Below are 16,047 nucleotides of genomic sequence, written 5' to 3' on the forward strand. Positions count from 1 at the left end.
TTCGGACGTACGATAAAGAAGTTATCGAACAAACAAAATTGCATGGGGAGTAAGTTGGGTTGAATAGATTGTTGTCGGGGCAGAAGTGGTGCAACTTCTACTGACATGGCGGCAAGTTGCTAATGTGGAAACTTGTATGGAAAGAAGTTAGCTGACGTGGTACCAGGTTGACGATGTGGTATTAAGATGTTAATGACGTGATCCATTTTTAATGGCTTTTCTCGGTGAGCAACCTCGCTCCAAAAATGTTGATGATGTAGTTCCTCCAAAAATATTCTCCTCCAATTACAGAAATTTTACCTTCATGATGTAGAATATTGAAATACGATCACAACGAGCCGAAATTCATCAAATTTTCCTCCAAGCCCAAGAATAAGTGTAGTTGGCTCCTAAAGTACAACTGAGTGGGGCGCACGAATCCCACGACTACTGAAGTAACTTATGTCGCGAAGCGCAGGATCACATCTAAAGTGGGTAAACGAGTTATGACGTGGGTGAACGAAACTCTAAAACGTGGGTGATAGGAGGTTAATGTGAGTGAGCGAACTGCTAACATGGGTGAATAGAACTTGACGTGGGTGAACGGAAATGCTGAAGTGGGTGAACATGATTGGTCGCCGGATTTTGCCGCCGGCTTTCTCCTGATTTTTTTTTTTTTGTATTTGAAACTTTTGCCACGGTTTCCACGAACTGTGATCTTTCCTCTCGAACGTTTTGTAACAGTTTTGTGAACTGTTGTATTTTATCGTCTTGCAACAGTTGGTGTAACAGTTTAGTCAACTGTTGTCTTTTCTCCTTGAACTTTTTGCAACAGTTTTGGGAACTGTTACTGTTTTTTCTCCTTGAACTTTCTGCAGCAGTTTTCTATAACGGTTATTTGAGAAGTCTTTGTGGTCCTTTTCAGGAAAATTTTGTGATACTTTTATGGAAGTTTTCCCTGGGGTTTGGAAGCGCATAGAGATGCGAGAAAACTTGGACTTGAACATGTTGTGGATCGAACATCCTTCCAATAGTTTTAGCGATCTTTGCAGTGAGTCAATTTTGGTGGCTTCCGACTGTGAAGCTGGACTGCAGCAGTTGTGATCAACTGGATTGCAGTAACTGTGATTAACTGGACTGCAGCAGCTGCAATAAGATGGACTGCAGCGATTGAAATCAAAACTGGACCCAATCATGTTGCGGATCGAATATCCTGCAACAACTTTGATGATATTTTTACTCTATCTTTTACCATGGACCGAACGTCCTGGGAGCGGTTTCATCGGTATTTGTAGTGATGCAGTTTTAGTGGTTTCCGAAGGTGATAGTTTCTGCAAATCTCGAACTACGATTCTGGACTGCAGCAGTTGAGATCAACTAGACTGCAGTATCTGCGATTATATGGTATGCAGCAACTGCGATCAGCTGGTCTGCAATATTTGCGATCAAACTGGATTGCAGCAGTTACGATCAACTGGACTGCAGCAGTTACGATCAACTGGAATGCATCAGTGATTTTTCAAGACATTCAAACTGCTTTTTCACGGACGCGATTTTGAAGCATTTTGTACTACTTTTCTCAATGGAAAAACACGATTCCTTTTCTCGTAATCCCCTTAGTCAGCGCCAATGTTTTTACCCAAAAATATTTCTGGGCACAGAACACGATTAAACTAGTGTTGTAGATGAAAACAGGGTTAATAACTGGAAACAATCAAGAATGACAGACACAAGGATTTAACGTGGTTCGGCATGGTTTTCCTACATCCACGGACGAATCCCCTTGGGGAGTGAAGTTATTGATATTTGAATTACAATGATTTTTTTCTCTCCTTCTAGGGCTCTTCCCCCTCCCCCCCCCCCCCCCCCCCCACATCAGAATTACATTTCCTTCTATTTATACAATTACGAATCAGGGTCTTCCCCTAATTGCCTACTGGTCATAAAATGTACTAAGTTTCCCTGTATGCTTCCTGGACATGCCTTGCATGCCTCCTAGCCATAAACTGTATGCATTAATTCTGCGTGAAACTGTATTAAGTCTGCATGAAACTTCCATGCATGCCTATTGACTTTCCATGCATGCCTCCTGACATTAGTCTTCCCTGCATGCCTCCTTGTTTTGATTTCTCATGTTGGCAGATTTGCTTGAATGGCACAACGGGTGGCAGTATGGATGGATGTTTTATGGCAGCACAACTGGCAGCATGGGTAGAGACTGGCTGGCAGTGCGGTATTGGCCGCCGGCGTAGACCTCCAGCATTGGTCTCCGACATTGGCATCCGAAATTGTCATCCGACATTGGCCTCCGGCATAGGCCGCCGACATTAGCCGCCGGCGCTGGCCACCGACATTAGTCACCGACGCTGGCCTCCTTCCGAATTCCTAGAAGCGCCACTGGAAAATTGACTTCGATAGCTGACTGACGGTTGACTTTGACCATTGCCCTGCCATTGATTTCATGGAGCCCTAAACTTGCTGGCAGCTACTTCATTGGATAGGCTGATGGCAGCTTAATAGTGGCCCAGATAATATTCTGGTCATATATAAGACAATTTTACTCATGGTACAAACAGTTTTGTTTTATAAGAAGGGAAGAAATTATAAAGATTAGTAGTATATAGAATTTACAATACTAATTCAGGGTATCTGCAATGCCCATCTAAAATGAATTAGAATGAAAATAAATTTCCTACATCATTAGTTAATTATCTTCTTAATGACTCATCCACCTTGATGAGATGTTGGCATAAATCTTTCCAATTAAAAGATTCTTGCCTTATCCCTTGCACATTCTCCTTAAATCAGCTGGTGATGTTCTGAGCCGAGTGGTTTATCGATGATAAGGTAGGACTTCATTCTTTCGGAGATGTTTTTTTCGGCACTTTGAGTATTCTTTTCCTGTCTTGCTCGAGTTAAAGGGGCTTGCGAGTTGAGAGTTGAGCTAACATGACTTGCAAGTTGAGAGTTGCAGCAGGATTTGTGGTTGGGCTTCTTTACTAAAGGTTGTCTTCCTAAATGCGTCAACAATTTAGAGAGTGCGCACCTCTCAAGGCTTCTATAAACGAGTCGATGGATATACTCAAAACCAACATGAATTAAACGTATGTCAGAGACTTTTCAGGGACTTGTGACATTTTTCACTGGAAGTAATTTAGATTTAACTTCTGCACAGGAACATTGTAAATATTCATAGAGTATCCTCTTTCTGACAACTGCCCCATACTCAGTAGATTCTGATGTAAGCCAGGTACATAGAATACATCCATAATGTATGCCTTTGAACCATTCTTAAGAACAATTTCTATTCTTCCTTTTCCCATAACAGGAATTGTAGAGCTATTACCAAACTTCACAGTTGATCTCACAGACTCATCAAGCTTATCAAATAAGTCTCTTCTACCACACATATGATTACTACAACCTGTATCTAAGTACCACTTAAGTTGAGGTTGTTCTTCTGGTGTATGACAAGCAAGTAGCATGTTTTCAGCTTTTTGTCCTTCTTCTTCTTCTTGACTTTCTGCTATGTTAGCTTTGAAGTTTGCTTTGTAGTTATTTTCTGTTGTCTGTCTAGGCTTTGGACAATCAAAATAAAAATGCCCAAAATATCCACAATTGTAACACTGAAGTTTTGCTTTATCTACTGGTTTTATTCCATGATAATCTCCATTATTTGACCTTCCTCCAAAATTATATCTTCCCTGATAATTTTCATTATTAGGTCTTCCTCCAGAGTTAGACTTTCCTTCATTGTTAGTCCATTTGACTTGACTTTGTAGAGCTTCTTCTATTGGTTTTACAACAGCTGTTTTTTCAAGTAATATCTGTTCATAAGCTTGTAATGAACCTAATAACTCGTTAAGAGTCATAATTGCAGCAGTGTTACACTCTTCTATAATAGTTTCTTTTGCTTCAAATATCTCAGGTAAGCTTCTTAAAATCTTCTCAACAATTGTTGAATCTTCAATAGTGTCACCATTAACTTTCATCTCATTGAAAAGATTTAATGTCTTTGAGAAGAAGTCTGATATTGTCTCTGATGATTCCATCTGTAAAAGTTCATATTTACGCTTCAGAGTTTGTAATCTCACCTTCTTAACTTTGTCAGAGCCTTTGTAATAATTTACCAAACCATCCCATGCTTCTTTAGCTTCTTTAATATAGATAACTCTATCCATGAGAGACTCATGAATACCTGATGAAGAATATAGGTTTCTTTAGAGTTATTCTTCCTGTTTGTTGTTAAAGAAGTTTGTTGTTATGCTGTTAAAACAGCTCCTACTGCTGGTTCATCATAACCATCTTTCAGAATATCCCACACATCTTGATATATGAAAATATTCTCCATCTGTAACCTCCAGTATTCAAAGTTTTTACCTTCAAACACCGGTACCTTGATTCAATTTAAACTCGTCATCTTCTTAATCTCAACAACTCATACCCACAGCCCGAGAATCTGATACCAGTTCTCTGATACCAGATGTAGAAAATCTGATATCAAAGACTTAATGAAACACACAACTACTCAAAACAAAAACTCGCTTTATTGATGTAAATAATCTCATGGCTTAACAACCTATTTATAGTTTAACAAACTTGACTCTCAAGAAAAAAACTTTCCTAACAAATCAAACTCTAAACAAAGACAATTCTAAAAACTCAAACTCTTAAACATTAAGTTACCCAGCTGTTTGTTTTATAAAATGGATGGACCTTTCTAAGCCAATTACCCATTACCCAGTCGTTTGTTTTACAAAACGGCTGGACCTTCCTTAATCGGCGGTTTCCTTTATTAAACTGTCGGACATTCCTAAACAAATAAACTTTGTCTGTTTGCTTCACATAGTATCTTGGTTTAACCTTCAACATTGTCACCAGATGTAAAAGTTTTCCTTGTCACTAGACATACATAGTTCATGATCAGGAAAACTAAAAACTTCCAGGTAAGAACCTTGTAAATTAGTTAAGAAAGAAAAATTAGATAGATATAACTATACATATATAAAGGGATATGGAAAAACACAAGGTACAACGTAACCCTCCAAAAACTTGTCGACTCGCTCGCCACCACCAACTACAGATGGCAACAGGTACGTAGATCATATTGACAACGCCAACGATCTAGAAGAATTACCAATTCATATTCAGAAGGAGGTATTACCTGAACTACAACATCTCATGGATCCTTATGACTTCCTAGATGATAAGTGGCGTCAAGATCACGATGGGTTCATGAAGCTCATGATACTTGGTGGGTGTTTCATGATTGAAATTCTGCAGGAGTTTTCGGTATACGACGATCATAAAGCATCCGGGTTGTAGCTCTAGCTTCTCCATGACCGATCATCAACTTACATGAAAAGAAATACAAAACAAAACTCAAACCCACAGAACTTTCATAATTGAAAACCCAAAAAACATCAAACCCACAGAACCGGCAACCAAAAAAAATCTCTAAAAATAGATAGCTCGTTCATAATTGAAAACAAATAATTTTTAACTTAGTCGAAGCCAACCGTATAATAACTACGGTTGGTTTCTCCAATATTAAACCTAATCGTAAGAAATCTTTTAGATTTTGGACATACTGGATTATTTACAGTTAGGTTTTTCCTCAATCTTAACTAACCGTAGAGTCCTTACGGTCAAAAAAACCCAACCGATAATATGTAAATCTAAAATTTACGGTTGGAGGTTCTTTAAACCCAGCCGTAACACATTCAGTAGTTGAATTACTATTGGAAATAAAGAAATCTCAACAGTGCAAATTTTGTGCGCCTTCCTTCTTTCTCTTCTCCATCTTTAACATAGATTTTAATAGAAAATTATAATTAAGTTAATCGAAGATGAAGTATTTTCATTTGAAGGAAAGGAGAAGAGTAAACATGTTTTTTTCTAAGGTTGAAGATCCGAGGAAGAGAAGTAGAAGTTAATTTGTTTTGAAATAGAATTAGGTTAGGTTTTGTTCGATTATTATGTTTTTATTTGATGGAAGGTATTTAAGACATTTTTTATTGCTTTAGGGAACCCCTAGCCAACTCTTTAATCACTATGAATCCATGTGAAGCCCCTCTATTGGAATGTGACGCCCCAATAATAGGCTTCCTATAAAACTACTCTATAGATGACTTTCATGTGTTGAAATTAATCTTGTGTCGGTAATTCCACAATACCACCACATTTACAACCAATCGTTGAATTTTCTATTTACAGTGCTTCTTGGTAGAGATGCAGCAGTGTTAACCAAGAGGTTGACGCAAAGGATATTCCACATTCTTCAATATCGACTGAACTAGACATTAAGCTTCTTTACTAAGGTTGAAAATAAGGTCTGAATTAATTGGTTGGGTCTTTGGGACAGTACGAAACTAAAAAGAAAAGGTCATGTTAACTTGTATATCCGCATATAAGTTAACAGGGGTATAATCATCTTCTAGTTACATCGAAAATTGAAATCAGTTGCTAAATAACAGTAACAACAGTAATTACTTAATCTTCTCCGTATTCGAGATTAGGTTCCACTCATACCCTTAAGAAAATTACATACACAATTTTCTTTCTCCATCTTATTCGCTTTCTGTCATTCTGTTATATCTTCTTATTCTCCGTTTTTGTTACCGTAAGACCCTAATCATATCTTTCCAGAATAATTTAAATATTTTTATAAATCTTCTCTTCTACCATTGATAGATAAGTAAGAAGCTCAAAAACCCCACAGATACACAAATGGTTTTTCTTTTCCTTTTTTGAATTATTTTGAAAAAGATTAAATTTTTACCAATCTTAAAACATCAGAGTAGCAACAAATCATTCATTGCCCCAATTAAGAAAACAAAATATTTTTGTGCATGTTCTATTTCTCATATTAAGATGAAGAGGTGCTCTGTTTTTTTACCCAAATACTAAAACGACATGGATTTAAAATTTAAATTGAGATTATAATTAACATGGGTGTTGAGAGACCCTCGTATGATCTGTGGATGTTTTTGGATTGGCTCCTCATATGATTTGTGGTAAACTAAAATTTGTATTCATAAATCTCAAGGTTAAAGAGAGAGATGTATAAAGCTTAATACATATTGCTTCTAACGCTTCACAGGAAGCATCATGTTATTAATTTGATCGAATTTGAAACTGGTTTAAGTTTTTCATGGTTAGATATGAACGGTGTTGCGATTAGTCTTCTTGAACAAACACAAGAGGAAGAAGAGGAAAAGATCAAATCACGTCCGTCTAGATTTCAAATAGGGTCCACAAAAATAACTTGTCTCATAAAAGAGTATAAACTTTTAAGGGTATCAATGGAATTAACCGGTTTGGAAAAAGTAGAATTAGATTTTCAAGAAGTTTCAAATACCAAAACACGGTTACACAACCGAAAACAAATAAATATTATTTTATTCTTTCCTAATATATATCCCGGCATACAAGTTAATAAAAGTCAAAAAGAAATTATCATAAAAGGGGTAAATTGAATGAACTATATGAAGAGGTTAGTAGAAGGGTTATGCCAAGTTAACAAAAGCCAAAAAGAAATTACCATCAAAGGGGTAAATTGAATGAACTATATGAAGAGGTTAGTAGAAGGGTTATGCCAAATTATCAGTACTGTACAGAGTGTACTCTTATATATAACCTCAGCTGATTTGAGCCAAATTAAATAATTCGTACCAGCACAGACATTGGATAGTGTTACCCAGGATTTCAATGCCAATGTGTTCTCCGATCCAGAAACTCACTTTCGAGACGTATTCCTTAGCCGGAAGGCCCGGAAGACGAAAAGTTTGGATAATGTTGTGAGAGAGTGCGCTCCTATCTAGGCGTCTATAAACGAGTCAGCAGACGCTCAAACCAACATGCATTGAACGAATGTCAGATACTTTTAAGAGACACTTTTCAATGTTGACTAACCATCCGAATTCCAAAAGAAGAAAATTGGGAAGACACGAAGCATTGGAAACGCATCCTCATTAACGGCATGCATGTTGGCGTTTCATTTCATACATGGGTTTTGCTATAAAAGATTATTACGGGCAACAGATGAAACCCCAAATTTTTGCTTGTCGCTCTAAAAAAATAAGCTTAATCAGAAATAAGGAGGAATAGCAACAAAGATGGCAAGCATCCCAGAAGATCTCTACCTTGATATCCTTTTGAAGGTACCAGTCAAATCCGTTTTAGTTTGTAAGTGTGTTTGCAAGAGTTGGCTTGCCATAATTTCAATCCTGATTTTGTTAAATCGCACCTTGATCTTGCTATTCAAACAAACAATCCCAATTTCTTGCTTACAAACTACGGCGGAAAAAATATAATCCGCTCTATAAGTTCATTAACATCGTCCGTGAGTGTAATTGAAGATGATCTATTAAACTTGGCTGATAATGTTATTGGGTTGTGGTGTTCATGTAATGGTCTAGTGTGCATAACATATCCTTTTGGTACTGGTTCTAGGACAATGTTTTGTCTTTTGAATCCCGCAACCAGAGAATACAGGGTGACACTTATACTCGAAAAATTAAATAGTAAGTGCCTACGTTCTTTAGGTTATGATCAGCACGCTGACGATTACAAGTTGATAGTTGGGGATGACTGTCATGGATATTCAAAAGTTCAAGTATATTCATCAGCATCAGATTCATGGAAATGTGTTCCAACCGTACCCTATATTTTTCCTTTTAAATATTATACTGGAGAATCTGGGGTGCTTTTCGACGGGTACCTTCACTGGTTAGCCGTAGACCAAAACTATGTTAAAGTTATAGTTGCTTAGGAGATCAGTAACGAAAGATTCAAAGAAGTGCAATTACCAGAAGAATGTAGCATCATCTATAATAAACGTTCGATTGAGAGTTTGGGAGTGTCAAATGGGTGCCTTTGTGTACTTGGGAAGTTCTACAATGATGTTGCAGTCTGGGAGATGTTGGATTATGGAGTTGAAGAATCTTGGACTAGACGCTATATCATTACCCATGAGAGAATCAAGATGGACCGATAATTTTTAAGGTTGATATGGTCTTTTGAGAATGGTAAGCTCCTATTCACGAGTTATAATTGTCTGTTTATGTACGATTATGGATAGAACTAAATATCCATAACATTAGGTTCAAGGGCGATATGTTGAAAGCTTAGTATCGCTTAAGTCTGGTACTTATGTTGGGAGAGATGGTCGAATAGAGGAATTAAGAAGAGAATCCTGAAGAAGTATAATAAGCTTTAGAAGGGAGAAAAACATGCAAAAATGAAAATGTTATTGGTTCTTGTTATTGCTATATTTCTCCAGTTTCTGGCATCAGTTATTAATTAGTAAGGTATCGGTGTGTTATAAATTTGGTACTCTACTATGTTTCATTTCGATTTCTCATAAGTTTGCTGTTTGCTTCTGTTTAAACCCTTTAGTGTATGTTAGGGCTTCGGTAATGAAAATTTTGGTTGTCTTCAATCTGGAGCAACATCATTCTCTATAGAATTTCAGATGAAAGACCCAACAAAACTTAAAGTCACAGCATTGATTTGGGTCATGGAACAAAATGACCGTAGTTGCAAGTAGATGGGTACAAAATACATGCACAAACAAAAGTCCTAAACGATAAACATAAAAAAAGAAAGCACAAAAAGTAGTTGATATCCTTGTTTATTCAAACCAACTCACTCAAAAGAGATTACGACTTATCATGCATGCATAAACCCCAGCCATCACACCTTTGGAAGGGCTACAACCTCCCACATGTGTTAAAAGTTGACGCCAGCAATCCAAATTTTGAAGCAACGTCGGATGGGAAATATATTATTAATGGATACGAGGAGTAATTTTGGCTTCAAGTGGGTTCTTCATCAACAGAATGAAACAGTGTTCTTCACTAAGATCAGGCAACTTCCCTTCAGCAAAGCAATCCCATTTGAACTCATTCACCAAACTTGCAAGACCGAAAGCTAGTTGTAGCTTACCAAGCTCCATTCCAGCACAGATTCGCATACCGGCACTGAATGCTAACAATGAACTTTCCATTTTCTTTATATCACCCAAACTTCCATCACTATTAGCATCCTTTAGGAATCTCTCGGGCATGAACTTATACGGTTCCGGGAAAACGGCAGGGTTATGATGAATAGCATAAAGATTTACCATTACCACCGCACCTTTGTTGATCTTTTTACCCATTAAGGAAGTATCTTTTGAAGCCTTGTGAGGAATCGCCATTGGTGCTATTGGTTTCATCCTCATTGTTTCTTTCATCACTGCTTGCAAATATGGCAATTTGTTCAAATCTTCAACTTTCACCGGTTTTTTCCCTCCGGTTACGTTATTGATCTCGCGGTACAGTTTTTCCTGAATCTTTTGTTCGCGGACAAGGAACGTAAGAGCCCAAACTGTTGTGGATGCAGTGCTGTCAACCCCTAAGTCATAAACTTCAAGAATGGCAGAGATTATAACATCTTCACTAAAATCTTGAGATAAAAGAAAATGTAAGTAAGTGTTTGTCGGAGGATTTGAGACGATATGCGGACGAATCAAATTATCGAACCGAATTTTGATAGCGTGAACTGCTCGGACAGTTTTCTTATGGCTTGGTAGATTCTCACAGAATTTAAAAGCATCAGCTAAACTTGCATACCCACTTATACTTACTAACTCGTCCAGTGCTTGATGCATACCAACAACGAAATCCTCATCGACGAAATCTTGACCGAAGATAAGTCGACTTAGTAACCGAACAGTCTCTTCTTTGACATAATCAAGTGGTTTCAAAATCCCATTTTTCTGGGACGCCTTTTTTGTCATGGATTTGATCAAATTCTGCATGTCCCTTTCTTGCAGGTGATATTGAGACGCAACATTAAAAGGGGTTAAAGCAACACCTTGAAGACCTTTTCTTAAATTATGCCAAAACGGACCAGAATCACCATGAGAAATATTCTTCCAGTTTGCCGATATGATTTTAGTAATATCAGGCATGTCTCTAGCTGAATAATCCGAAGATTTGTTAACAAGAACTTCCCAAGCTTTATCGACATCGCTTATGACTATAAACGGACGCCAACTTCCAACCCATATGGTAAAAACACCTCCATATACTTTGGCCAAGTTTGCCAAACAAACATGAAATGCTTCACCTCCTAATTGATGAAGGTTGCCAATTATGGGCAACGTCTTTGGACCTGCTGGCCATTCCATTGTGGACAGAGATGATTTCTTGCCAAATAGTAGTTTTGCTAATGCAAATGCTACTACCACTCCACAAGTTACCAACCAAAAAGTCTCCTCCATTTTACAAAAACAGTGCAAAGATCAAAAGAAGATGAATGAAGAGGAGATTATTGAGGTTGGGGATTAATTGCTTCTTCTGCTTCATTAGATGCCGCAATTTATAGAGATATGTTGCACGAAAGATTACAAAATTTGTGTACTGGCAATTGTATTTTTGGGAATTAAATAATTGATGATATATTTTTTGAATCTTGACTGACAAAGAGTTCCTAGTTCAGAGAATCAGCAGTATACTAGGATTCTTTATTCTTACTTTTGATATTAAGCACCAAAAGATTGACCAATTGCCGCAGATCATACCACCTATCTTTGAAGATGTTTGGCTTGATATCTAAAAACAGATTGAGAAGTCCGGTGGTGGTACTTAAACGTAGGGCCTCCTCCTGCCATAGAGAGACACTTGGAAAATTTTCTTTCTAAAAATCGTTGATTAGGCATGAATGTGGGTCCCGTTTTGGGATTTAGATCTAAACTTAGAAACTAACTATTTTTGAAATGAAAGTGTTCACCTCCCTATTTATCAATTCTCCCCTCCTATAATTTAAACCCAACATCAACATTTAGGTTTAGATTCAGATGGGTTTCACCAACACCTAGATACATGATTTAGATTGTAGAGAGATGAATTATACGGTCGGATTCTTAGAAAAAAAAATAAATATCTTATTTTTAGTTGTCATTTTATTTGCATAAAGATTTTATTCTAACAATTCTTTACATACCGAGAAAAAACGAGTCTCAAAGATTTAGGAAATTGATGTCTCGCCTCCAAAAACTGATAGGGGTTCATTTATTGTGTCGTTATCGCTGTTTGTTTTTTGGATCGTATAGCATTTTTGGTTTTGCATTTCGGTTATGCAGAGAATGTTATATTATAAAAAGATACAATACCCTTAAGGGAAACGATTTTCCATTTAGTTTTCTTCTAAAAATAGCTTGGTTTAGGTAAATATGAAAGTTTGGCGCATCATTTGTTCTCAGAGAATCTCTCTTAACTGAGTATTATTGTTACAGAAATGATTTTGGATATAGAAATTGGGTCAATTGCCCAAATATTTTTAATACATGGTTCTAATGGACGAGTAAAAATTAGTATAGGTGAAATGGACACAAAAAAATAGCAAGAATGAATTTGGATTCATCCTAGCTTAAACCTAAAAAATAGCGAGGGTGGAACTGGATAAGAAAAAATATTTGAAAATGGGTAGGATGAAACTGTTTACATCCTGGCTATTTTTACATTCTCAGCTATTTAAACAATATCAAATTTTTACATATCTTTTTCACCCAGGAATTGTCGTTATTGGGTTAATTGACCAATTTTGTGTTTTGGATACTTCTGTTGCGTTAAAACCCTGCGGAAGCGATTTGCACAGCTACACAATGGTACTCCAAATATTGCAAAGAACACAAACTAAAGAAGATAAAAGAGACAAGAATTTAACGAGGTTGAATCCTCGGGAAAAACAAGAGATTTATATATTATCGTTTGGGAGAAAACATATAAACCCTAAGAGAGAAAGAAGAATTTTTTGGTGTGTCTTTCTAGGTTCTCTACTAGGCTATTTATATACACATAGGTAGGGATTAGGGTTCCATAACTTAGTTAATAAGTTCCTAGTCTTTAGGATCAAGAAAGCTAATTAAGAGTGATCTTAACTCTTAATCCTAATCTAACTTGGTGACCGACTAAAATTTGATTTATCCCAAATTAGTCTCACCGACTTGGAGAGTTTTAGTTTCTCCAAACTCTTATACACCGACCTATTCAACAATTCTCCACCTCGGATCATGCATTCATGCATGAGACGATCAATAACAAAATTACCTTCGTCTTCCAACGTCGATTGCGCCATAGGTTGCCTACGTATCCTCTGCAAGGAATCAAACCGACCGTAGTTCACTCAATGGCCTTGCTAGAAGGCCTCCACCAGGTTCCTAAGAACCTCTACACCAAAGGGTATCACCAAACCGGAAGAATGTGGATCAATTTCGAGCAATGACGAAACTTGACCCCAGATACTACTTTCGTTAACATACCAGCTGGATTGTCTTTGGTATCGATTTTCACAAGTAGAATGTCTTCTTCTTCCAGAATTTCTTTAACAAAGTGAAATCGAACATCTATATGTTTGGTTCTGGCATGATGCACTTGATTCTTAGCCAAGTAAATTGCACTACGACTATCACAATGCACAGGCAGTTGTTCCTGCACAACACCCAAGTCATCTAGCAAACCCTGTAACCATATAGCCTCCTTAAATGCTTCAGTCACTGCCATATACTCCGCTTCAGTAGTTGAGAGATCCACAGTAGACTGCAAAATCGATCTCCAACTAACCGGTGCTCCAGCCAAGGTAAATACATACCCTGTATTTGAACGCCTCTTGTCCAAATCACCAGCATAGTCAGAATCCACATAACCAACACACAGCTGATTGTTCCCATCTTCCATCACAAACTCCAAGCCAACATCAACAGTACCATAAAGATACCTCAAAATCCATTTCACAGCTTTCCAATGTCCTTTACCAGGATTATGCATATAACGGCTGATCATACTTACTCCATGTGAAATATCCGGCCTTGTACATACCATCGCATACATCAAGCTACCAACAACACTATCATATGGGACTTGGGCCATATACTCACGCTCTTCTTCAGTAGTGGGAGACATATCAGAACTCAACTTAAAATGAGGACCAAGGGGAGTACTTACAGATTTAGTTCCTTCGCAGATACCAAATTTCTGTAACACTTTCTTTAAGTATGCATTTTGAGACAAACAAACTTTACCCTTCTTTCTGTCACGTTGAATCTCCATGCCAAGAATCTTCTTAGCTTCTCCTAGATCTTTCATCTCGAACTCAGTTGACAATTTTTTCTTCAAGTTATCAATCTCTTTCTTGTTATTCGATGCTATCAGCATATCATCTACATACAACAGAAAATATATGAAATACCCATCATGTAGATTCTTGAAGTATACACAATGGTCATAGTGACTTCTTGTGTATGTCTGGTCAATCATAAACTGATCAAATCGCTTATACCACTGTCTTGGAGACTGTTTCAGCCCATACAACGATTTCTTCAACTTGCATACACAATCTTCTCTTCCAGCAACTTTAAACCCACTCGGCTTAGTCATATAAATCTCCTCTTCTAGATCACCATGTAAGAACGCCGTCTTCACATCTAGCTGAACTAGGTCTAAATCATACTGTGCTGCCAAGGCCAACAAAATTCGGATTGATGAGTGTTTCACAACTGGAGAGAACACCTCATTGTAGTCAATCCCTTCCTTTTTGCCATAACCTTTTGCAACTAACCTTGCCTTGTAGCGTACTTGATTCATCTGAGATCCTTCTTTCTTAGCATATACCCATTTGCACCCAATGTGCTTCTTACCGTTCGGAAGCTTCGTAAGAATCCATGTGTCATTCTTGTAAAGAGACTCCATCTCATCCTGCATAGCATCTTCCCATTCTTGATGCTCTACACTGTGTATAGCTTCAAAATATGTATTAGGAATACCTTCTTCAACAACTGGTAATGCATAAGCTATAAAATCATTCATCCAACCAGGTTTCCTGACCGATCTTCTCGGTTTGCTGGTTGCTATGGTCTCAGTGACCGTAGCTTCTTTATCTTCCACTGCTTCATGTTCCTCTTCATAAACATCGTCACTATCATTTGGAACTTCAGTAGTTACCTCCCTTGTAGACGTCACGCCTTCCGAAGTAGTCATAACAAATACATACTTAGCTGGAATTAGTGGAGTTGCATCAATCTCCACCTGCTGCAAAGGCTCACTAGTATTGGTGCTTCTGTTCTCCACCTGCTGAGAACCCCAAGACTTTACCATAGACGCTTCATCAAATGTAACATCTCTACTCATGACTATATTCTTTTCTATTGGATTCCAAATTTTGAACCCTTTCACTCCTTTCTTCACACCCATAAAGATGCCTTTAACAGCACGGATATCAAGCTTGTTTTCACTAACATGATACCAAGCAGGGCAACCAAAGATATTAATTGAGTCATAGTCATAAGCTGGTTTACCATACCACTTCTCCATCTGAGTTTTACCTTCTAATGCAGCTGATGGCAACCTATTAATGAGGAAGCACGCATATGTAACTGCCTCAGCCCAAAACGCTTTACCTAATCCAGCATTAGATAACATACATCGTACCTTCTCCATCAAAATACGATTCATGCGTTCAGCTACCCCATTTTGTTGCGGTGTCTTCTTAACTGTGAAATGCCTCTGTATTCCCTCATCCTGACGTACTTGCAAGAATGGATCACTTTTGTACTCTCCGCCATTGTCTGAACGTAGTACCTTGATCTTTCTGCCAGTTTGAGTCTCAATTGCCTTTTTTCATCTCACAAAGACTTCTAGGACTTCATCCTTATGCCTCATGGTGTAAACCCATACTCGCCTAGAATAGTCATCAATGAAAGACACGAACCAATGTTTCCCTCCCAATGATGCATTCTTGGAGGGACCCCAAACATCTGAGTGAACATAATCAGGAACTCCACTAGTGTTGTGGATTGCTGTGCCAAAGCTTGTTCTTGTTTTCTTGCCTTTCACACAATGTTCACAAAACTCTAATTTGTAGGAAATAGCACCTTTCAATAAATCTTGACGAAGTAAAGAGTGTAACGACTTATCACCTGGATGTGCAAGTCGCATATGCCATAACTTCGTGGTCTCCATCGCTGCAGTCTCGATGTGTTCAGAAATTGACACATCTCTTGTTACTGTACTCCCAGCTAAGTAG

General features: G+C 37.7%; 1 protein-coding gene across 1 annotated transcript; it reads right to left on the reverse strand.

Moving 5' to 3' along the window:
- Positions 1-9,423: 9,423 nt before the first annotated feature.
- On the reverse strand, positions 9,424-11,333 carry LOC113347886 (cheilanthifoline synthase). The gene has a single exon (XM_026591571.1). It carries the CDS (start codon positions 11,246-11,248, stop codon positions 9,770-9,772), a length of 1,479 nt encoding a protein of 492 aa, XP_026447356.1. The 5' UTR covers positions 11,249-11,333; the 3' UTR covers positions 9,424-9,769.
- Between the last annotated feature and the right edge of the window lie 4,714 nt (positions 11,334-16,047).

This window comes from Papaver somniferum, chromosome 2, assembly GCF_003573695.1.
Source record: "Papaver somniferum cultivar HN1 chromosome 2, ASM357369v1, whole genome shotgun sequence".
NCBI classification, from domain to species: Eukaryota; Viridiplantae; Streptophyta; class Magnoliopsida; order Ranunculales; family Papaveraceae; genus Papaver; species Papaver somniferum.

What these genes read in the sequence shown, in the direction of transcription:
- LOC113347886 (XM_026591571.1), bottom strand. Translation starts at nt 11,248, where the DNA reads ATGGAGGAGACTTTTTGGTTGGTAACTTGTGGAGTGGTAGTAGCATTT.